We start from the raw sequence: 25344 nt of genomic DNA, 5'->3' as shown, positions 1-25344 counted from the left end.
CTTTGGACTGCCTGCTTCTGCTCTTGCATCGAAGTGATCTTGTTAAAGCATAGATAATGACACTTCTTTTCTCAAAGCTTTTCTAAGGCTTCATGCTTCATTCAGAGTAAAAGGCAAAGCCCTTAGTATAACCTACCAGGCCCTACATGACCTGGCTTCCCATTCCCCATTCCTTTCTTTGACCTCATCTTCTACTGATCTTTTCCTCTTACTCTGTTCCAGCTTCATTGACGTTTCATGGTTTTCATGGTTTCTTCAACACACCAGTCACATTCTTGCCTCAGGGCCTTTGCACATGCTCTTTTCCTCTGCTTGGAATACACTTTCTTCAGATAGCCAAATAACTTGTCCCTTTAAGTCTTTACTCAATTACCACCTTCTCAGAGAACTCCTATTAAAAATTTGAACAAAACCCCCACAGCAGTTGATATCTCTCTCCCTTGCTTTACTTTGTGTCCTTCACTTTTACCACTACCTAAGATACTATATGTTTTACTTATTTTTTTTTAAATATTATATCATCCTTATTAGAATGTAAGCTCTATGTAGGAGAGGTATGCTTCGTGCACTCTTCCAGCCCCCACCCCTAGAACTGTGCTGGGCATATCGTAAACAGTTAAACACTGTAGCCATACCCATGGCTAATGGGTATGATAAAATACACTTATCAAATAATTTTGAAGTATTTAATCTCATAGAATGGTCTGAATTACATGAATGTTTGTAAACTTCTAAAAATGAAAATGATTAAACGTTAACTCCTTTTTTTTCTGTTCTCTTCTAGGGAAAACCAGGTCAAAAGGGGTATGCAGGTGAACCAGGACCAGAAGGCTTAAAGGTAAAGTGGCTGACTTATTACCAGTTGTAAAGTATAGTTTTCAAAAATTTTAAATGATGACTTTAATAAAAATATAATATGAACACCTGTCAAAGATTCTATTCAACTTATTAATGAGGAAACCAGTAACATGTTAAAACTGGCTCAAATAGCGTTTGAGAAGCCATATAGCTTTATATCAATATCTATATATCTATAAATATTTATGACTGTGACTGTGTTTATATATGTATCTTTATTTGAATAGATACGCAATTGAAAAAAGAGATGTTAAAGTTTGTGAGTAGATACAGGAGAATAAACCACAATTTGGGGGCCCCAACTGTTCATTTCACTGTACAGAAATCTACAAGTTAATATAACTTCACTAAACATATATATATATATATATATATGTGTGTGTGTGTGTGTGTGTGTGTTTATTCTGTTTATTTATTTTTGACAGAGAAAGAGAGAGAAAGCAGGGAAGAGGCAGAAGAGAGGGAGGCAGAGAATCTCAAGCAGGCTCCACACTGTCAGCACAGAACTTGACTGAAGGGCTCAAACCCATGAACCATGAGGTCATGACCTGAGCCAAAATCAAGAGTCAGACCCTTAACCAACTGAGCCTTACCTATATATTATATAGATGTATAATTTACATATATATATAATATATAATTTACATATACATAATATATAATTTACATTGCATAAAGTCTGGGTCCTTTAAGCAATTACAGTGATTCTAAGTACATTCCCTAGATAGTCACTGGGGTGGCCTTCACCACTTACTGTCACTGAAAGGATGGGTCACCTACTTTTTTGCCTTGTTTCCAAGTTTTGAATGACTTCAACACCAACAAATATAAAGCCATGCAGCAGGTTATATGTATAATACTAAGAACTAAAAGAAACTAGCTCATAAGAACTGGTGATTTATACAATTGTTTTCATGTTTATTTATTTATTTATTTTTGAGAGAGAGAGAGCATGTATGATCAGGGGAGGGGGAGAGAGAGAATCCCAAGTAGGCTCCATGCTCAGCATGGAGCTCGACACTGGGCTCAGTCCCACGACCGTGAGATCACTACCTGATCTGATATCAAGAGTCAGACGAATAACTGACTGAGCAACCCAGGCACCCCAATTTATACAAATTTAAAACTTAAGGAAAAATTTGGGGCACCTGGGTGGCTCAGTTGGTTAAGCGTCCAACTTCAGCTCAGGTCATTATCTCACGGTTTGTGAGTTAAAGCCTCGCATCGGGCTCTGTGCTGACAGCTTGGAGCCTGGAGCCTGCTTCAGATTCTGTGTCTCCCTCGCTCTGCCCCTCCCCCAATCGTTCTCTCTCTCTCTCTCTCTCTCTCTCTCTCTCTCAAAAATAAATAAACGTTAAAAAAATTAAAACTTAAGGAAAAATTAAAAAACTTTACAGCACTATAGCTAAATTTCTTAAAGTTAGAATTCATCATTTATATTAAACTAGTTATTTTCATGATACTAGAATCTAAGGAAAAGCCAAACAATATTTTTTTAGGTTACTTAATAAAGAAATATGAGCTAAAATATTTTCTAATGTATCAGCTTGTCTGCCTGTGGCTAAAATTATCCTGGGGAGGATATGTGTACCTGACTTTCAAGTTATACAAAAAATGGAAGCATGATATTTATCAACAGAAAGCTTATTTCTCCTTGACTGAGATTAATCTCTGTACTGTCCAATAGCTCTAAAAATTCCACCTGTGAGCTACCATCTAGTTAAACTGGCAAGAAACTGAATCTTAATCATATTGACATCCTGCCTCCTTCCTAGAATCATGCCAGCATCTGCATGGCCAGGAGATAAAGGAGTTCTTGAATGTCCTGCTCCTTGTATTTGTCCCTGAAATTTTAGTCTTGGTGTGTAATATAGCTATTGACCAGAACCTGGCATTCCCTTGAGGGATGCTGACACTCCTGGAGGGAGCACTTGGGAGTTGGTTAAGGGTCATACCACCTTTTACAGAACCCTAGGATCTCTGTTCTCTCCCTAGGCCTGGGGAAATATTCCTCTCTCTCTTGTTGCCCTCAAAGACAACTCACTTCCTAACCTCAGGCGCTCTGAAAACTAAAGCAGGAATGCAGGTAATCTGCAACCGACTTCTGCTTTCTACCTGTTAACACAAACCTCCCCTAAGACTAAAGAGCATAAACTGCCCATCTCCCTTAGAATTTGAGAGGGGTATTAGATAAGGAGGGGGAAATACAAGGAAATCAATGATCTATATATTATTCTGCCACAAATATTTTATAAAAGCCATCTAGTGAATTGTCAGTCAAAACTAGGGTTTACAAACTACTACAGTGCTCCAGTGTTTACTGTTTAATGTATGCATGTAGAAATGAAATGAAAATTTGCATAGTCTTTAAAAAATTATTTCAAATTGTTACTCATGTGAATACTAGGTTTTAGTGCTTAAAATCAGCACTATCAAATAGAGTATATAAGATGAATCACGCATGTGAGCCACAATGTAAAAGTAAAATGAGACAAGTGAGATTAATTTTAGTAATATATTTTAGTTAACCCAAGATATGAAAATATTATCGTTTCAACATGGGATCAATATTAAAATTATTAACGAGATATATTATTTTTTGCTACAAAGTGCTTAATATCTAGGGTGTATTTTATATTTACATTACTTTTCATTTCCCACCAGCCAATTTCAATGCTTAGTAGCTCTCTGTATGTCATTAGTGGCTACAATATTGTTTAGTGCAGTTTAACATTTTACTATTCCACACTGAATTGTAATTACCAGTTTTTAAACAGAAATTGATGGTTTAATTTCCTATTTCTATAAATAAGATTACATTCCTGTCAGATTATATGTGGCACCCTGAATTTAATCTTCTACCTTTCATACCAAAAATGGACCTTTCTTATCACTGGTGAAGTATCACCTGTTCTTCAGGGCCCAACTCAAACACAGTTTTATGATCTATTATCTGAAATCATTGCTATTTGAATTATCAAAAGATAACATGGTGGGTATACTATATTTTACTTAACGTTGCCAGCAGGGTATGGGAAGCACACCGTAGTTAGAAACACTAATATTTCTGTGGTGAAACATAAGGATGTTCACATTAATTAAAATAAACAAGACTATGAGTAGCTTCACTTAGATCAGATCGAGCTTTGCTACAAAATAAATTCAGGTAGGTCAAGTTTGCGACCAAACGATTGGTGAAAAGCTTAGAGTTTTCAGAGTGTTAGAGACTATAGACTCTAATTAAGGTTATGAATGAATATACACTCCTTCCCCAGTGAAGCTAGTGCTAGCTTTCCCAGCCCACAGTGTGCAAGCCCCTATGAACTCTCTTACCACTTAATTGTGGCCTGTATTCTGCCTCGCGTTGTGAGATCCTTTCCCCTGAAACAAATAGCACTTTCCTGTGGGCAAAGGCTTTATTTTTATTCTTCTTAATATCTTCCACAGCCCTTATCACTCTGCCCCTTACAGGGTACACCTCAACAAATATTTCATTTTAAAACTTATTTGCATGTTTTAAAAGTTATTAAAAGTCATAAATCGAAGCATGTAATTTAAGAAAATAGGTAAATACCATTTGAACAGAAGGAGTGGAAAGATGACATTCCCCAGGTATACCATCACAGAATTTTGATGAACTAAGTTTCACCTTTTTTTTTTTTTTACCTTTTGACTAATTACATTAAAAATGAAAATGGAAGCAATGTCATGAGTGATCTTGTTTGAAAAATAATTATTTTTACAGCTTTACATTATTTATCAACAGGGAGAAGTAGGAGATCAAGGAAACGTTGGAAAGATTGGTGAAACAGTAAGCTTATTTCATGCTCTTTTATTTTTTTTTCGTCATCCGTAAGCATGTTTACGAGTCACATTAACCACCACCTAGGGTTATAAAATTCAGAATATAAAATTCATAGTTCCTACAAATTTAAACTCACTTGTGATATGACAGACAAAATCTACTATACAAGAGAAATGAGGAGAAATGCAGTTACTGTTATTTTTGTCCAATATACTTATAATCTCAGAAGCATTCTTATTTCTAATTGATCTTTAATTTTAGTTCTGATCATTTCAATCTAAATTTGACCTTAACATTTTTCATTATTAAAAAGCTACAGCTTCTCAAACCATAAAATAGTTAATAAAGTTACTAAATTTAAAAATATTTTTCTTTAGATTTGAAAGATTAAATTAAGAGGTAATATACTGGAAAACGTACTATAATCTCTTTCCTCAAAAAAGTTTGACTTGTTTAAACTTACATTTAAATTTGGGGGGCGCCTGGGTGGCGCAGTCGGTTAAGTGTCCGACTTCAGCCAGGTCACGATCTCACGGTCCGTGAGTTCGAGCCCCGCGTCGGGCTCTGGGCTGATGGCTCAGAGCCTGGAGCCTGTTTCCGATTCTGTCTCCCTCTCTCTCTGCCCCTCCCCCGTTCATGCTCTGTCTCTCTCTGTCCCAAAAATAAATAAACGTTGAAAAAAAAAAATTAAATTTGCAGGAGTAGGAGGCTTTGTGTTATATTTGAATCAGTTATGTTAGCAGTAATTTTATTAACTGCACTAGGAAAAGCCAGCTAAAACATTTTCTAACAAGTGAACCTATATAACATATATAAAATGGTAAATTGATACAAGCAAGTGAGTTTATTTACAAAGTGTTCTGGGTTATCAAAAAGCAAGTGGTACCATTTAATAGGTTAAATGATCAAATTCTATTCTCTCTAACCTATCTTATGACTTAGATAAAAATAAAATTTTCTTAAAAGTTATTTTGCAATCTTAAGTAACTAAACAATTATATTTTCTGGTCTTGTAGTAAAACAGCAATACATTTCTGATATTCTTATCTTTTGTTGTTCTTTTTTTTAATTTATTTATTTTGAGAGAGAGAGAAGGAGGGAGGGGGGGGAGAGAGAGAGAGAGAGAGAGAGAGAGAGAGAGAGAGAGAGAGTGAGAGAGAATGAGAGAGAACGTGCAGGGGAGGGGCAGAGAGGGGAGACAGAGAATCCCAGGCAGGCTCCTGGCTGTCAGTACAGAACCTTACATGCGGCTCTAAGTTGTAAATGGTGAGATCATGGCCTGAGCTGAAACCAAGACTCAGACGACCAACTGAGCCACCCAGGCACCCTCCTTGTTATTTTTAGTCATTATTCTTAATAAAAAATAAGAAGGCTCCATTTAATCTTAAAAGATCATTGCCATGCCAATTAATCCTGAATCACTAGAAGGAGAATTTCTTGTTTTTGTTTTTACTGAGAAGGAAAATTTCAATGGAGTATTTATTTATATCAATTAGATCATTCAAGACTTCTCCTCAAATATAATTGTAACTCATATTTTTCTAAGGTCACTCAAAGAAATTAAATTCTGCCACTTCAGAGTGATAAATTGCTTAAGAAATATATACAAACTAGAATTAATAGCCAAAGTTAAAATACCAATGAAGAGCATCTTTTCTTAATATAATATCCTATATTAAACTTCTAAGCGTAATTTACCTGGTAATGTTGGACTAGTTCCACATAGCATAAGAACCCATTGCTAGTGTTACCCAAAGAGGAAATGGAGTGCTTTGGCAGAGAGTGGATTTCTGTTATTGGAGAGAAATTAACATTTATTGATCATTTTCTATATCTCAGGCATAATATTAGGTGATTTTTAATACTGTGGTATTTCATTCTGTTCTCAAACAGTTTGACAAGACACATTTTGTTATTCTGGTTTTTGAAATGAAGAAACTGAAGCACAGTAAGAAACCTGTTCAGAGTTACATAGCTAATAAATTGCTGAGCTGAGATTAAAACCTAGAGCTCCAAACTCAAAATCTACATCTCAAAATCCAAAGTGTATTGAGGTAGAGTTGACAAAGTTATAAGATATTTAAAGTGTACTTGATGATTTGATATACATATACTTTGTGAAAGGATCCCCCCACCATCAAGTCATTTAACATAGCTAGGGATGTTTCGTGTTGGTTTAACAGCCACTTGGCCTACAAGTTGTCGAAAGGTTTTAAGTGTCAAATATATTGTCAAACAAAAGGGCCTTTTCATATTTGAGGCTCCATCTTTCTCATTCAAGATAGGAGATGAAGACTTAAAAAAGAAGTTTAGTGGCTCTATTGAGTTAAAAATATGTAATGCCTAAAGAATATTTTATTTTTGCCTCTTGGTAATCCCCAGCTTTTATTTTATCTTCTTAATTTCAAAATATTAGAAATATAGTTTATCTAATCCAGAGTTCTGTTAAAACAGAACTCACAAGAGTTATGGGAAGATATGATCGCACTTCCTGACATCAGTCTTGTAATTTTGAGACATCTGAAGTTAGTGGTAATTGAATAGCTAGTTTTTACTTTTCCCAATCTTTCTGTAATTCTTTCAATTGTCTTTAATTGGACATCCTCCAGTTTTGTTTCTTTCTTGATCTATACACATCAGAATGCAGTTTATGATAGCATGCCAACAGAAGCAGCCCCATCAATATCTCAGGTCTGTGTTCTTCTTACATTCATATAGTGTAGGCAAATAATTAATTGCTGTGAATGTGCCCTAAATATATTTGGAATTCCAAAAGATACCCTTTCATACTCTTCACGCTAGCATTCTATTTTTTATGAATAAATCTGGAATTATCCCACCTTAATTGCCAGTCTTCTCTGCCTTTAACTTTCTAGACTGAAAATATTTAAAGAGGTATAAAAGAGAAAAGAATCCAGTTTTTCAGTATGGGTCAAGAGACCAGAATTAGGATCAGTGAATAGACATTATAAGGGAACAGCTTTTTTTGTAGACAAAAATATTTTAATAGAATTTCTAACACTTAGACTCTCCCATGGAGTGATTCAACACCTCATTCTTAGAATGTTTGGATGACTTTCTTCAATCATGTATTCAGCAGCTTTTTATATTTATATTCATTCACATTTATTGGACCTATAATCCTTACCTTCATGAAACTTAAAGTCTGTTGGAGGTTTGACGATATTAAATAAATAACAACTATATAAAGAAATACATAATGACAAACTGTGATACATTCTATAGAGGAAAAGTTTAAGAGACTATGACACAGGTGCCAAATTTAGACCAGAAAATGACAGAAGACTGTTTTGAGGAAATGACATATGACTTGTGACCATAAAGCATGGTATGATCTAGCTAGGGAAGGGTAGAGAAAAAGAACTTTACTGGAATATGCACTATAGCATACTTTTCACCTTTGGACTTAACCTTGCTTTAGAGAAATACCTTAATTTCTCTAAATATTATTTTCTCAACAGTAAAAGGATGAAAAAACCACCTCATGGAGTTTCTTGTGAGGATTAAATATGATAATGCACTTAAAGCACTTCTCACAGAGCCAATCACATAGTAAAAACTTGATAAATGTTAGCTGTAATGGTGGTGGTGGTGGTTATTGTTATATGGGATGGTCCTATGTGGGAAAGCATTTAGCTTTATAGGGACTGAAAGGAAGCCAATGTGGACAGACCTTGGTGAGCCAAGGAAAAAGCAAAGTTAAGGGCTATTAGTAAAGGAGGCAGGAGCCAAATCATTCAGGACCATGTTTATTACTTTGGACTCGATCCTGAAGTAGATGGAAAATCATTGAAGTATTCTAAGTAAGCCAATGACATGATTTAATTTGTGTTTTACAATCACTCTGGTTGCAATGGATTGGGAAGTTGGAACATGGTTATGAGGAGCAGAGAAGAAGAGGATAACCAGTTACAATGCTATTGTAGCAGCCGAAATGAGAAAGAAAGATGACTTGGGCCGGCATGATGGCAGTGGATATCAGAGAAGTGAATGCACTTGAGATATATTTGATGTGATCATTTGGACATAGGCTGCAAAAAAAGGGAAGGCCTCTGATAACTAAAGTATTTATGATTCATCAGGAATATTCTGGAAGCATAAGGAATTGGTATATTTGATGTCTAAGAATAGTTCCAATTCTAAGAATCTAGGACTCTTTTTTCTAAGAACTTAAATGCTTCTAGTCTTCCTCTTACCTGCCAATTTGGCTTCTTTTCTCTGGCTCTCCTCCAGTTTCATTATGTCTTTCTGTCACTGGAGCATACAGAACAGGGCTAAGTATTTTAGAGGCACCAGCTCCACAGCCTTCTTCATGAAGGGGATAATAACTTCTATTTCCTTTATCGCTGAGCTACTCAAAACCACGTAGGCTTTTTCCTGTAGCAGGAAATTGTCAGTGGAAAATGGTTAGCACTAACCCCCAGGATTCTCTTCTGGTTCATTATTTTGAATATAAAAAAATTTTTTTTAACATTTATTCATCTTTGAGAGACAGAGAGAGACAGAGCATGAGCAGGAAAGGGGCAGAGAGAGGGAGACACAGAATCCGAAGCAGGCATCAGGCTCTGGGCTGTCAGCTCAGGGCACGACGTGGGGCTGAAACTCACAAACTGCGAGATCATGATCTGACCCGAAGTCAGACGCTCTACCAACTGAGCCACCCAGGTGCCTCTGTTATTTTGAATATAAAATTTGGATTTTTTTTTTTTCGTGAAGTGACTACATAAAGTTTCAGTTGCTACTTTTCTGTCCGCTTGAAGGAATTATTAGGATCGTCCTATAGTCTACCCATATTGATTTATCTCTTAAAATATAACTAAACTACTTGACTTGACATCATTTATTCCTTAATTTATCAACTTAGTAAGATTTCATAAGCAATCTACTGTGTCCTCTCTGGTTTTCTGCCTGCCCTCTGGTATGCTAGTGTATAGTAAATGACTGATGAGCAGAAAAGAAGAGGAAGAGGCCATGGATAATCCTCGAAATCAGGTATTCCACTTCTCATTACAAAACTGTTAGAATCATAGAGCTTCTGATGGCTGATTCTAAATTGGATTATAACCAATTCCTTCAAGAACAATAGAGGTGGAGTCAGAAGCAAAAATGAAAGGAAAGAATTGTATTTATTTAAAATTTTTTTTTTAATTTTTTTTCTATTTGTAATGATTTTATTTTATTTTATTTATTTATTTTTATTTTTATTTTTTTTCAATATATGAAATTTATTGTCAAATTGGTTTCCATACAACACCCAGTGCTCATCCCAAAAGGTGCCCTCCTCAATACCCATCATCCACCCTCCTCTCCCTCCCATCCCTCATCAACCCTCAGTTTGTTCTCAGTTTTTAAGAGTCTCTTATGCTTTGGCTCTCTCCCACTCTAACCTCTTTTTTTTTTTTTTTTCCTTCCCCTCCCCCATGGGTTCCTGTTAAGTTTCTCAGGATCCACATAAGAGTGAAACCATATGGTATCTGTCTTTCTCTGTATGGCTTATTTCACTTAGCATCACACTCTCCAGTTCCATCCACGTTGCTACAAAGGGCGATATTTCATTCTTACTCATTGCCACGTAGTACTCCATTGTGTATATAAACTACAATTTCTTTATCCATTCATCAGTTGATGGACATTTAGGCTCTTTCCATAATTTGGCTATTGTTGAGAGTGCTGCTATAAACATTGGGGTACAAGTGCCCCTATGCATCAGTACTCCTGTTTTAATTTTTTTTTAACATTTATTTATTTTTGAGACAGAGAGAGACAGAGCATGAACGGGGGAGGGGCAGAGAGAATGGGAGACACAGAATCCAAAGCAGCCTCCAGGCTCTGAGCTGTCAGCACAGAGCCCGACGCGGGGCTCGAACTCAGGAGCTGTGAGATCATGACCTGAGCCAAAGTTGGTCGCTCAACTGACTGAGCCACCCAGGAGCCCCAAGAATTCTATTTATTGAAGAACTATTGTCTCATTTAATCTCGAAGCAACCCTAGTAAGATAAATCTTATTGACACTCTGTAAGTGAGGAAATTGAAATTTATTGAAGTTATATGTGTTCCAATTCATATTAGTTAGTAAGCAGTAAGTCTGGGTTTCATATCTGTATTTTCTACTTCCTGTTCCAAGCATTTTTATCTGTACCAAGCAACCAGCAGTTATCCTGTCTTTAACTTTTATTTATTTTTATCAATTGGCCTATTATCTTATTCTCTTTTTTTATTTTTTATTTTATTTAAAAAAATTTTTTAATGTTTATTTTTGAGAAAGAGAGAGAGACAGAGTGTGAGTGGGAGAAGGTCAGAGAAAGAGGGACACACAGAATCTGAAGCGGGTTCCAGGCTCTGAGCTGTTACCATAGAGCCCAATGTGGGGCTCGAACCCACAAACAGTGAGATAAGACCTGAACTGAAGTTGGAAGCTTAACTGACTGAGCTACCCAAGGGCCCCGTTTTTATTTTATTTTATTTTTCTAAGAGAGAGAGCGCGCAAACAGGGGAGGGGCAAAGGGAGAGGGAGAGAGAGAATCTTAAGCAGCTCTATGCCCAGTGCAGAGCCCAATGTGGGGCTCGATCTCATGACCCTGAGATCACGACCTGAGCCAAAATCAATAGTTGGGCCCTTAACCGACGGAGCCACCCAGGGTGCCCCATCTTAGTCTGTCTTTTATTTATTTTTTATTTTAATTCCAGTGTAGTTAACATACAGTGGTATATTAGTTTCAGGTGTACAATATAGTGATTCAGCATTTCCATATATTACTCAATACTTATCAAGATAAGTGTACTCCTAATCCCTTCTGCTCATTTCACCCATTCCCCCACTGACCTCCCCTTCGGTAACCATCTGATTTTCTGTATAGTTAAGAGTCTGTTTCTTGGTTTGTCTCTTTTTTTTCCCCCTTTAGTCATTTGTTTTGTTTCTTCAGTTCCACATATGAGTGAAATCATATAGTATTTGTCTTTCTCTGACTGGCTTATTTCACTTGGCATTACACTCTCTAACTCCATCCATGTTGTTGTAAATGACAAGATGTCATTCTTTTTATGGCTTTATAATATTCCATTATATATATATAAATCACCTCTTCTTTATCCATTCATCTATTGGTGGACATATGGGTGGCTTCCATAATTTGGTTATCATAGAGAATGCTGCAATAAACATATGATGCATATATCCTTTCAAATTAGTGTTGTTTTTGTAGTTTTTGGATAAATAGTAGTGTGATTACTGGGTCATAGGGTAGTTCTATTTTTAATTTTTTTTTTGAGGAATTTCCACACTATCTTACACAGTGGCTCTACCAGTTGCAATCTCACCAACAGTACACAAGGGTTCTTTTTCTCTACATTCTTGCCAACACTTGTTTCTTGTGTTTTTGATTTTAGCCATTCTCCCATGTGTGAGGTAATGTCTCATTGTAGTTTTCATTTGCATTTCCCTCATGATGAGTGATGCTGAGCATCTTTTAATGTCTCTTGACCATTAGTATGTATTCTTTGGAGAAATGTCTGTTCGTGTCTTCTGCCCATTTTTTAATTGGATTATTTGTTTTTGTCGTGTTGAGTTGTATAAGTTCTTTTTATGTTTTTGGACCCTTTATCAGATTTGTCATTTGCAAATCTCTCATTCAGTAGCTTGTCACTTAGATTTGTTGGTTGTTTCTTTGCTGTGTAGAGGTTTTTTATTTTGATGTAGTCCCAATAGTTTATTTTTGCTTTTGTTGCCCTTGCCTCGGAGACATATCTAGAAAAAAGTTGCTACAGCCAATATCAGAAATTATTGCCTATATTCTCCTCTAGGATTTTTATGACTTCAGGTCTCACATTTAGGTCTTTAATCCATTTTGAGTTTATTTTTGTATACGGTATAAGAAAGTGGTCCAGTTTTATTCTTTTGCAAGTAGCTGTCCTGTTTTCCAAACACCATTTGTTGAAGAGACTGTCTTTTTCATATTGCATATTCTTGCCTCCTTTGTCAAAGATTAATTGACCATATAATTGTGGGTTCATTTCTGGGTTTTCTATTCTGTTCTATTGATCTGTGTGTCTGTTTTGTGCTAGTATCATACTATTTTGATTACTACTGCTTTGTAATATAACTTGAAATCCAAAAGTGTGATACCTCCAGTTTTGTTTTTCTTTCTCAAGATTGCTTGGGTTCTTTGGGGTCTTTTGTGGATCCATACAAATTTTCAATTGTTTGTTTTTGTTGTGTGAAAATGCTGTTGGTATTTTGAGAGTAGCTGCATTAAATCTGTAGATTGCTGTTGGTAGTATAGACATTTTAACAATGTTTATTCTTCCAATCCATGAGCATGGAATGTCTTTCCATTTGTGTTGTCTTTAGTTTCTTGCATCACTGTTTTATACTTTTTAGAGTACAGATCTTTCACCTCTTTGGTTAAGTTTATTACTAGTTATTTTATTATTTTGGGAGTAATTGTAAATGGAATTGTTTTCTTAATTTTTCCTTCTGCTGCTTCCTTATTAGTGTGTAGAAATGCAATGGATTTCTGTACATTGATTTTGTATCCTGCAGCCTCACTGAATTCATTTATTAGTTCTAGCAGTTTTTCTGTGAAGTCTTTCAGGTTTTCTATATATGTAGTATAATGTCATCTACAAATAGTGAAAGTTTTACTCATTCCTTACCAGTTTGGATGAATTTTGTTTCTTTTTGTTGTTTGATTGCTGTTGTTTTTCTTCACTATGATGTTCGCTGTGTGTTTTTCATATAAGGCTTTTATTATGTTGAGGTATGTTCCCTCTAAACCCACTCTTTTGAGGCTTTATATCATGAATGGATGTACTTTGTCAACTGCTTTTTCTGCAGCTATTAAAATGATAATATGCTTCTTTTTTGTTTTGTTGATGTGATGTATCACATTGATTGATATGTAATTATTGAACCACCCTTGCAGCCTAGGAATAAATCCCACCTGATTGTGGTAAATGATTTTTTAAATGTGTTGTTGGGTTTGGTTTGCTAATATTTTTTTGAAGACCTTTGCATCTATGTTTATCAGAGATACTGACCTGTATTCTCTTTTTTTCTAATGTCTTTTTGATATCAGGGTAATGCTGGCCTCATAGAATGAATTTGAAGTTTTTCTTCCTCTTATATTTTTTGGAAAAGTTTGAGACTAGGTATGAACTCTTCTTTAAATGTTTGATAGAATTTGCCTGTGAAGCCATCTGGTCCTGGACTTTTGTTTGTTGGGAGTTGTTTTGATTACCAGTTCAATTTCATTGCTCGTAATTAATTGTTCTCTTCAAATTTACTATTTCTTCCTGCTTCAGTTTTGGTAGGTTATATGTTTCTATGAATTTACCCATTTCTTCTAGGTTGTCCAATTTGTTGACATGTAATTTTTTATAATATTCTTTTACAATGTTCTATATTTCTCTGGTGTTGATTGCTATTTCTCCTGTTTCATTTCTAATTTTGTTTGACTCCTCTTTCTTTCTTTTTCTCCTTTTTTTTATTTTTTTTGAATCTGGCTAGAGGTTTATCAATTTAATTCATCTTTTAAAAGAACCTATTCCCGGTTTCATTGATATGTTCTATTTTCTGTTTTTTGGGTTTTTTTTAGATTTTATATCTTTTATTTTTCCTCTAAACTTTATTATTTCATTCCTTCTATGGTTTTGCATTTTGTTTGTTCTCCTTTGTCTAGTTCCTTTAGGTGTGAGGGTAGGTTGTTTATTTGAGGTGTTTCTTGCTCCTTGAAGTAGGCTTAATTGCTATAAACTTCCTTCTTAGAACTGCTTTTTGGGGTATTCCAAAGATTTTGAACCACTGTGTTTTCATTTTCATTTCTCTCCATGTAAATTTTATTTTGTCTTTGGTGTTTTGGTTGGCTCATTCATTTGAGCATCTTGTTTAACCTTCATGCTCTTTCCAGATTTTTTCTTATGGTTGCTTCCTAGTTTCATAGTGTTGGGGTCAGAAAAGATGCATAGTATGACTTAAGTCTTTTTGAATTTGTTGACTTGTTTTATGTGATCTATTCTGGAGAATATGTGATCTATTCTGGAAAATGTCCTCTGTGTGATCTTGAAATGAATGTGTATTCTGTTGTTTTATTATAGAATGTTCTGAATACATCTGTTAAATCCATCTGGTCTAGTGTATAGTTATCTACCCCACCCTCTGGGGCAGTAGTCACTTTGAAATGGTGCTGGCCCCTGAGGGAGCTCTTTCCACACTGCCAGGCTTACGGCACTACTTCGGGGACATGCTGCCTCTGCTGGGACTGTGCTCCTGTGAGGCACACAGTTTTAGCATAGTACACGCCAGTCTGCTTGCAAAATGAGACCTGCTATGGCTGCTGGGACTGGGGCTGGCCTGGGTGGATCCACTAAGTGCACTGCTTAGGAGACTCGGTGTCAGCAAGGTTTGCACTGGTCTTTAGGGGAGGGGAACTGCTGTGGGGGTACTTGGGCAGGTGTGAAAGGGGCAGATCTGCTGAAGCCCAGTGGAGCAGGGCTTAGTGTAAGCAAGTTAGGTGGTGTATTCGGCTTTGCGCTGGGTTCTCACAGGTGGTTGTGTATTTATGCTGAGGGGCAAGGGAGGGAAATGGTGCCTGCCAGCTCATTTGTTCCTGGAGAGGTCTTCCTGTGATCCCTGTCCCTCCTGGACACTCACCCACCCATCTGTGCCAGGTGTTTTTCCAACTGCTGCTTCTAGGTATATCTGTGGGGGTGTTTGTCATGTTGTCTCTTTAAGTATGGGGACTCCACTTCCTCCTGACCTCTGGGCTCTCTCAGAGCTGAGCCCACTGAAATTTAAGATTCCAGGTTTTAAATCCTGCTGGTTGTAAGAACTCATGGAAATTTGGCCCTTTTCACGTTCCTTATATTTTAAAGTTTATTTATTTATTTTTGGAGAGAGAGAGAGAGAGACAGTGCAAAAGCAAGTGGGGCAGGGGCAGAGTGCATGATGGAGAGAGAATCCTAAGCAGCCTCCATGCTGTCGGCACAGAGCCCGAGGCTACTCAATCAATCAATCAATCAGTCTTGACCTGAGCCAATAGAAAGCTGGATGCTTAATCAACTGAACTACCCAGGCACCAGGCCCCTTTCACTTTCAAAGCCAAATGTTATGGGAATTCATCTTCCCCATGAGGGCTTCCTGGTGTGATAGTCTGTTTCTCCCACTTCTCTGTGCCTTCAGCTCCTCCCCCACTCTGTTAACTGCTGGTTTGTTTGTTCCCCACTGAATCTCTGTCCCTCCTACTCTCTTCACTGTGGCCTCTTCTCTACCTTTAGTTGTGAAGTCTGATCTGCCAGTCTTTGGGTCAGTTTCTGGGTTATTTACACTGATGTGAGTGTTCTCTAATTGTATCCATGGGAGGAGGTGAGCTTAGCCTCTGCCATCTTCCCAATCTACTTTAGTTGTCCTGTCTTTAAATGGAAACTGCCTTTAAATGGAAACTTAGATTTGGAAATGAGCAAAACATAATTTTACTTTGTAATCTCTTAGGTCATGCTGGCAATTAAATTTTAAAATATTGTCAAATGTTATTAATTTCTGAGAAGTATTGAAATATAATTCAATGTATATATACAATGGAATCAGGAAAGATTTTGAAAGGTCTGGAAGAAAATATTTTAGAATTGCTTATCACAAAACCTCATTTATTACAGTGGTTACTTTTGTTGCTCTCTGGTAGCATTACCATGAAATTATTATCAAACTTGATACAAATTGATTTTATTTAGGAAGTTGCTTTTCTCCTTTCATTAAAAGGAGGATGCTAGCTTTAGATGGACTTACCTAAATCATAAAAAAGTAACTCATAGTTTCTTGAGGAAAAGTCCCAGGAGCAGACAGCACCATTTAGCCAAACAATAAGAACAAAGTAAGACTCTATCAAATTGCCCTTATAAGGCCTCTGGAGTCACAGGGCCTTTATCTTAAAAAGGTCATCCCTCCCCTCCTGTTTCCAAGCTCACATACCTGTAAGACAGCTACAAAGCTCTTGTATGTCTCCTATATGGCAGGGAGAGGTAATTTTTTTCAGAATAGAAAGTTATACAAAATTTATATCCATCATACATACAATCATGAGAAGAATGTTTACGTGAATATAATAAAATAGCTACTATTTATTGAAAATCTGTGATATGTCAGATACTTTGTGTATGTTATATCCTCACAAAGTATATTTAATCCTCACAAAGGATTTTTGTGTATATTTAATCCTCACAAAGACTCTGGGAAATAAAAGTTACTTCTATTTTATACAGAAGAAAACATGTTTCAGAGAATCAAGTAATTTAGCACCCTGTTTCCTTTTAACCATGAGATGAAGATTTCCAATTGTCTTTCTAATGAATACATATTGTCTTGTTATTGTATAAAGTTAGAGATTATGGCGCCCCAAATACCACATTATGGTTTGAGGAAGCGTCTCAAAAACATAGATGTGCCAAAATTATTATGTTTTAGGATCATGTATTTGACATTTATCATCTTTAAAATGTGTAAGTAGCATACTTATTCAATTTAAGAAGCCAGGGTAAATTGATTTCACTATAGTATTAAGCTCATGGAGGTGTAGAAAATTAGAAAGAAGTATATATCAGTGAAATCAGAAGGGAATGCACACAGTGTGTGGACGTATCAGTGGATATGAACAGAGAAAACATATGGCATTACAATTCAGGTCAATTGAAGAGAAGTGAATTAAAGATGGTTCTACCAAACCTACCATTCTCTGAAAACCAGGTGCAGGTAACTCCAAGGTGAGCTATTCATAAATTAGGTGCCAATAGTTTTTCAATGACAAACGCAAGAGATTTCTCAAGGGACAGGGAGTCAACAAATTTCTGGGAATAGTGGAAGGATTTCTGAGTCCTTTGGGCTATAAAATATACTATTTTATTAGACATTTATGACATCTCTCTGTAAACAGTGAAGTAAATTACTAAGAAAATAACAAATACTGTATCAAAGTGGCCCTAATTTTTTTTTTACACCTATGAAAGTTAAAGTATATGGGAAAATGAAGATTACAGAAAATTGTTCATATCACAAAAGCACATGTCGGAAGAGGTAGACCAAGATTAAATCACATATGAGTGGTTATTAAGGGGAAACCAACAAAAATGAAAAAAAAATTCACATGATTATAAAAGACAAAATTTCTCTCTATGGGGAAAATGAATGATACACATGATACTGTGCTACAAGCTAAAAACACAGAAGTGATTGAAAGCCAAGCATATCTTAGCAATGTAAAGGCTTATAAACTTTGTTTTACATTAAGTATATATTTTTTATTTTACCTTTACTAAGTACACATTGAGTGACTATAAAAAAGTAAAATATTCTGGGGAAAGGAATAAGTTCCAACATTTGTGGCATAATACAGGGAACAAGGTATTTATCATACATATGATATTGCAGAGTAATAAACAAGAGTACACTTCCTAGTCTAATAAATTCCAGATTGCCCAAATTAAAATAGCAATAAACTGCTTCAAAGTAATCAAATAAAAGAGAAATTAAAATGGAACTTGGTGCTTCCAAATATAAACAATAACATTAGTCTTTTTCAAATGTAAGCATTTAGTGTGCTTACTGCCTAGGGTGCTAAGCCTATTAGCATTCTAAGGAAACATAAACTTGATCACTTTACTTATTTTAGAATTGATAGAAATAATTATTATTTTTTCTTCTCTTTGGTTTTTCAGGATTCACTCCTAAGGATTTTTTAAATTACATTTAATATAATTCTATATTTCAGCCTGGGACATTAAGATTCAGAATCTAAATGAGTTTAAATATTATCCTATGATTTGACACTAGAAAACTTATTTCTTTCACTTATTTATTCTATCATTCAAAAGATACTTATTGAACATTTACCATGTGCTAGATATACAACCAAATAAAGCTTGATCCTTAAGTGATTTGTCATCTAGAAAGTGAGTAAAGAATTATACACATAGTTTCGTCAAAACATGAATCCTATTATAGAAGATAGTCTTTAAAAAAAAAAGAAGCAAAAATTATTTTGGTGCCTACCATAAGATTTTATACGTTGATAGAGAACCCCCAGCTTTGACTAAAAACATGTTACTGGTTTCTTAACTAGAAATACTACAATGTGGTAATCATAGCTTTTGAGGGAATGGCGGTTCTAAATTTCTATATACAGGGGTCTGGGGTGGCACTTTGATTGGAAGGGAGTGCTAGGGGACTTCCCTTGAAGGTGTTTGCATAAAAGCTACACTATTTTCATTTATTAGTAATGCACTATTTTATTTAAATATTTGCACATCACTGAAAATGGCAAAGATTTCTAATGACGTTTTTATGCTCAGAATTTATAAGATGGAGAGTACATTTCTTGTTCATATCAAAGAATGGGATGAACTGATGGAAGTCCATGTAGGGATCAGGGTAAAGGGGTTGCCTTGGGCTACCTGTTGGCATGACTACTTTTGCAGAAGGCAAATGCAGTTTTGACTGAGAGTAAGGCTAGTGAAAAAATTCTTATGGTCCTGATTGTTTAAAAAAATACATAAGGTCTATGTAACCAATGTACTGGATTTGGAACCTAAGGAGCTATATTCATTCTAGAACATGGGTCAGCAAATTTTTCTGTAAAAGGCCAGGTGTTATATATTCTAGACTTTCATGCCATATCATCTCTGTCATAACTACTCAACTCTGCTACTGTAGTACAAAAACAGTCCTAGACAATATGTAACTGAGTGACTCTGGCTGTGTTCCCAGCAAAACTTTATTTATAAAAATAGTGGGGAAAAAAAAGAAATAGACAGCAGGCAGGATTTGGCCTACAGGCTATAGTTTGCCTTTTCCTTTCATAAAAAGTTACACTTTATTTGGGATACACCAGCCCTTACTAAATTAATCTGCCATATGCGCTTCTGCATCATTACTCTTTTATTATTAACAAAGAAAGCACTAAGTGCGAATGTGATTCCTTCAAATAAAAAACCAGATTAAACTTGTAGACATATTGTGTTGCCACCACACATTGATTTTGTGTACTAAGCATTAACATAATGAGTTAATTTGCATTTATATGTAGGCCACATGTACATCCAAAGTACTCTACTGCAATGTATCTTTTTTTTTCCTTAACAAACCCTTAAGAATATTACCAGAAAATATTTTCCAAGAACAAAGAAATCTGCTCTATATGTACACAAGTTCACTAGAAACATTCTTCTGAACATTATACACTTTTTTTGAAGTTCTGTTCTAAGAGTCAAAGGATTTCCATATATTTTTAGTGAGTTAATCTTTCATTACTTTGGGGAAGGTTCTAAGGATGTCATTAGACTTTATTTCACATTAAGTTGAGATATTTTGCATTTGCATTCTATCTTATGTTTATGAAGTCTCTTTTTTTCATCAACTTGACAAAACAGCCTGAGGGGGAACATCACAACATTTTTGTTTAAAAAGATGCATGTTTCTCTTGACCACAGGAAAAATAATTACGTGAAATCAGGATTTTACTTTAACCATAAATACAGCCAGCTGTGTGTCTTATAGAAACTTTTTATAACTATATAACCTTTTTATTTCTTCAGTGCCAGATGGAAATATTGTAGCTGCTGAGGTACAAGGATTATATGCTTGCTTTTTTGTGGATTTTCTTTCTGATTAATGAGTTTTGGAAAAATTATCTGTCAAAATCTATGTTTCTCTATGTGTTGAGTATGCCATTAAAAGTAAAATCAATTTAGTCACTAAAATCTGGAAAGACCTGGATGATACAAGTTCCTCCAAAAATGCTAAGTGGATAGGATATAATAAGTGGAATAAATCTATAGAGGCCTTAAGAATATAGATTATAAGAATTTTCAACCTGACTTTTAAGGCTGCCTACAATACATCCCTCACCTATCTTTATACTTACTTGTTTTTCTCACACTTCCCAATCCATTCAATGTTCCTTAAATGCAACCCACTTTTTATGCCTTTGTTTTGGATTGTTGCTACCACCTCCAAAGGTCTTCATTTCCCCACTCCTATTATCTGCCTAACATCAACTCTCAAGACCCCTCTCAAATCATCTGCTCTACCATGAAGTCCTTTCTGGTGTCTCTGCCCAAAATTAGATTCAGTCTCTTTTTTTGTTAAGCCTTTCATTACTTTATCTCCATTATCATGGTCCTTAGCTTATTTTGACTTATGTCACAGTTGCCTTTTTATTTGAATTATCTATACAGAAAACTGCCTCCCATAGCAATGAACATATGCCTAATATATTTAACATTGGCAATAAATATATGTTCTATATGATGGAACTGAAATAAATTAAGAAATGAAAGGTAGTTTTTCTAATTTTTTTTTGCTACTGGCTGTATCTTAAGAGGACTTCAGTGTACTTGAACAGAATCTGAAAATATGACATTCTCTCATGAGACAATCTGAATAAGGAAAGACATTTCAAAGGGGACAGCAGCATGAGAATAAAACATATGGAAACACAAAATATCTGGAGTGTTTGCAAAACTGTATTGTAAGCAGTTCAGAGTAGCTGGAGGGAGTTAAGTAAGGCACAAGTGGTCACACCTCACCTGGCTTTTATTACTTTTTATTTGGTAATGTCCTTCTCATCTTTTCTGGTTCACAAATACCTGTTGGTCTTCCACAGGTCAGCTCAAGCGTCACTTCCTCTAAGCCTTGATTGCTTTATCCTCTATACCTTATACGCGCTTCTATCATCATTCATTGATTGCCCTTACTTATTTACATGTCTTTTTTTTTAAGTTTATTTATTTATTTTGATAAACAATATCATATTTTATTTTATAAAACATCATTATTTATTTTGATAAACAAACATGGGAGGGTCCCCAAGAGAGGAAAAGAAAGAGGGAGAGAGAGAGAGAATCCCAAGCAGGCTCCACACTGTCAGCATAGAGCCTGATGTGGGGCTCAAACTCATGAACTGTGAGATCATGACCTGAGCCAAAATCGAGAGTCAGATACTTAACCGACTGAACCACCCAGGCACCTCTACATGTCTTTCCAGTACTAGATCAAGTCCTGTAAGGATCAGGGTTTGTGAAGCAAAACCTAAACGCGAAGTGTAACATATTTGAGAAATAAACGAAGTAAATAATAAATGAAGGTAAATCCAAAAGACTACTCTGATCCGTAGTTTTCTTTAAAGTTAAAAATTGTTCCTCAGACTCATTGGATTCACAATGCAGAGTACTAACCACTCTATGATCACAGCCTCATTGGATTCAAATCTGTACTCATCACCCCTTCTCCCAAACCCATTACATACAACTCCTCCTCTCAGCATTTTCTTTTTCTTTTTCTTGAGGTTTTCTACTTCTGTATATTATCAAAGATCATTTAAAATGTCCACTAATAAAATTTTCTATTATATCAGTCCATTTTGTCAGCTTAACTGAGGTGTAATTGACAAATAACATTGTAAGATATTTAAAATGTAAAATGTTTAATATACGTACACATTGCAGAAGAATTCCCCCAAAGAGTTAACTAATATATCCATCACCCTACTATTTACCTCTATGTCTATGTGAAAACATATAAATTCTACTTTCTTAGAAAATTTCAATTATATGATACATTGTTATCAACTGTAATCACAGTGATATACATTAGGTCCTCAGACCTTATTCAGTCTTATAACTGTGAGATATATATATATATATAGATATAGATATAGATATAGATATCTATATAGGTATCTATATATATATATCACATTTTCTTCATTCATACATCAACAGACATTTATGTTGTTTCTAAACTGGCTTTTGTAAATAATGCTGCTATGAACATGAGAGCACAGATATCTCTTCAAGGTAATAATTCATTTCCTCTGGATATACACCCAGAAGTAGAATTACTAGGTCATATGGTAGTTCTATCTTCAATTTCTTGAAGAACCTCCATGCTGTTTCCCAGAGTGGCTGTGCAAGTTTATATTCCCACTAACAGTGTAAAAGAGTTCCCTTTTCTCTGTATCCTTGCTAACATTTATTACCTCTTGTCTCTTTAATAGTAGCCATTCTAACGGGGGAGAGGTGGTATTTCATTGTGGTTGAGATTTGCATTTCCCTGATGACTAGTGCTGCTGAACATCTTTATGTACCAGAGGCTACTTGTAGATCTTCTTTGGCAAAATTATCTATTCAGATTCTTTGCCCATTTTAAAATTGGATTATTCCTTTTTACTATTGACTTGTATGCGTTCCTTGTATGTTTTGGATATTAATCCCTTATCAGATATGTGTTAGCAAATATTTTCTCCCATTCTGCTTTTCATTTTGTTGATGCTTTCCTTTGCTATGCAGAAGATTTTTAGTTTCATGTGGTCCTGTTTGTTTATTTTTGTTTTCCTGCCTTTGCTTTTGATGTGAAGTATAAAAAAATATTGCCAAGACCAATGTCAAGGAGCTATCCCCTCTCTATATTTTCTTCCAGGAGCTGCTCCTGTGTCATTAATAGACTATATATGCATGAGTTTATTTCTAGACTCTCTATTCTGATCCATTGATCTGTGTGACTCTTTTTATTCCAATACATTGTTGTTGTTGTTATCATTATTATTTTTTTTGTATCTCATCAGGTTTTTTTATAATTTAACTTTATTTTTTATTTTTTAAAATTTACATCAAATTAGTTAGTATATAGTGAAGCAATAATTTCAGGAGTAGATTCCTTAATGCGCCTTACCCATTTAGCCCATCCACCCTCCCACCACCCCTCCAGCAACCCTCAGTTTGTTCTCCATATTTATGAGTTTCTTTTGTTTTGTCCCCCTCCATGTTTTTATATTCTTTTTGTTTCCCTTCCCTTATGTTCATCTGTTTTGTCTCTTAAAGTCCTCATATGAGTGAATTTATATGATTTTTGTCTTTCTCTGACTAATTTCACTTAGCATAATACCCTCCAGTTCCATCCACATAGTTGCAAATGGCAAGATTTCATTCTTTTTGGTTGCCGAGTGATACTCCATTGTATATATATACCACATCTTCTTTATCCATTCATCCATTGAGGTGCATTTGGGCTCTTTCCATACCTTGGCTATTGTTGATAGTGCTGCTACAAACACGGGGGTGCATGTATCCCTTCAAAACAGCACACCTGTATCCCTTGGATAAATGCCTAGTAGTACAATTGCTGGGTCGTAGGGTAGTTCTATTTTTAGTTTTTTGAGAAACCTCCATACTGTTTTCCAGAGTGGCTGCACCAGCTTGCATTGCCACCAACAATGCAAAAGAGATCCTCTTTCTCCGCATCCTCACCAACATCTGTTGTTGCCTGAGTTGTTCATGTTAGCCATTCTGACAGGTGTAAGGTGGTATCTCATTGTGGTTTTGATTTGTATTTCCCTGATGATGAGTGATGTTGAGCATTTTTTCATGTGTCTGTTGGCCATGTGGATGTCTTCTTTGGGGAAGTGTCTATTCATGTCTTTTGCCCATTTCTTCACTGGATTATTTGTTTTTTGGGTGTTGAGTTGGATAAGTTCTTTGTAGATTTTGGATACTAACCCTTTATCTGATATGTCATTTGCAAATATCTTCTCCCATTCTGTCGGTTGCCTTTTAGTTTTGCTGATTGTTTCCTTCGCTGTGCAGAAGCTTATTTTGATGAGGTCCCAGTAATTCATTTTTGCTTTTGTTTCCCTTGCCTCCAGAGACGTGCTGAGTAAGAAATTGCTGCGGGCAATATCAGAGGTTTTTGCCTGCTTTGTCCTCGAGGATTGTGATGGCTTCCTGTCTTACATTGGGGTCTTTCATCCACTTAGAGTTTATTTTTGTGTATGGTGTTAAGAAAGTGGTCCAGGTTCATTCTTCTGCATGTCACTGTCCAGTTTTCCCAGCACCACTTGCTGAAGAGACTGTCTTTATTCCATTGGATATTCTTTCCTGCTTTGTCAAAGATTAGTTGGCCATATGTTTGTGGGTCCATTTCTGGGTTTCTATTCTATTCCATTGATCTGAGTGTCTGTTCTTGTGCCAGTACCATACTGTCTTGATGATTACAGCTTTGTAGTATAGCTTGAAGTCTGGGATTATGATGCCTCCTGCTTTGGTTTTCTTTTTCAAGATTGCTTTGGCTATTCGGGGTCTTTTCTGGTTCCATACAAATTTTAGCATTATTTGTTCTCGCTCTGTGAAGAATGCTGGTGTTACTTTGATAGGGATTGCATTGAATATATAGATTGCCTTGGGTAGTATCGACATTTTAACAATACGTGTTCTTCCTATCCAGGAGCATGAAATCTTTTTCCATTTCTTTGTGTCTTCTTCAATTTCTTTCATAAGCTTTCTATAGTTTTCAGTGTATTGATTTTTCACCTCTTTGGTTAGATTTATTCCTAGGTATTTTATGGTTTTTGGTGCAACTGTAAATGGGATTGATTTCTTGATTTCTCTTTCTGTCGCTTCATTGTTGGTGTATAGAAATGCAACCGATTTCTGTGCATTGATTTTATATCCTACAACTTTGCTGAATTCATGAATCAGTCCTAGCAGTTTCTTGGTGGAATCTTTTGGGTTTTCCATATCGAGTATCATGTCATCTGGAAAGAGTGAAAGTTTGACCTCCTCCTGGCCAATTTGGATGTCTTTTATTTCTTTGTGTTGTCTGATTGCAGAGGCTAAGACTTCCA

The 25344-nt window shown here is 35.6% G+C and overlaps 1 protein-coding gene across 1 annotated transcript in view; it reads left to right on the top strand.

Annotated features, from left to right (window-relative positions):
* COL24A1 (collagen type XXIV alpha 1 chain) overlaps positions 1-25344 on the top strand; it is a 385490-nt gene that overhangs the window by 153884 nt on the left and 206262 nt on the right. Inside the window, 2 exon segments of the mRNA XM_032594090.1 lie at positions 785-838; positions 4625-4669. Coding sequence (XP_032449981.1) covers positions 785-838; positions 4625-4669 — 99 coding nt within the window.

Source organism: Lynx canadensis, chromosome C1 (assembly GCF_007474595.2).
Source record: "Lynx canadensis isolate LIC74 chromosome C1, mLynCan4.pri.v2, whole genome shotgun sequence".
NCBI classification, from domain to species: domain Eukaryota; kingdom Metazoa; phylum Chordata; class Mammalia; order Carnivora; family Felidae; genus Lynx; species Lynx canadensis.
Note: the sequence above shows the minus strand (reverse complement) of the source record. Positions and strands in the feature narration are given on the sequence as shown.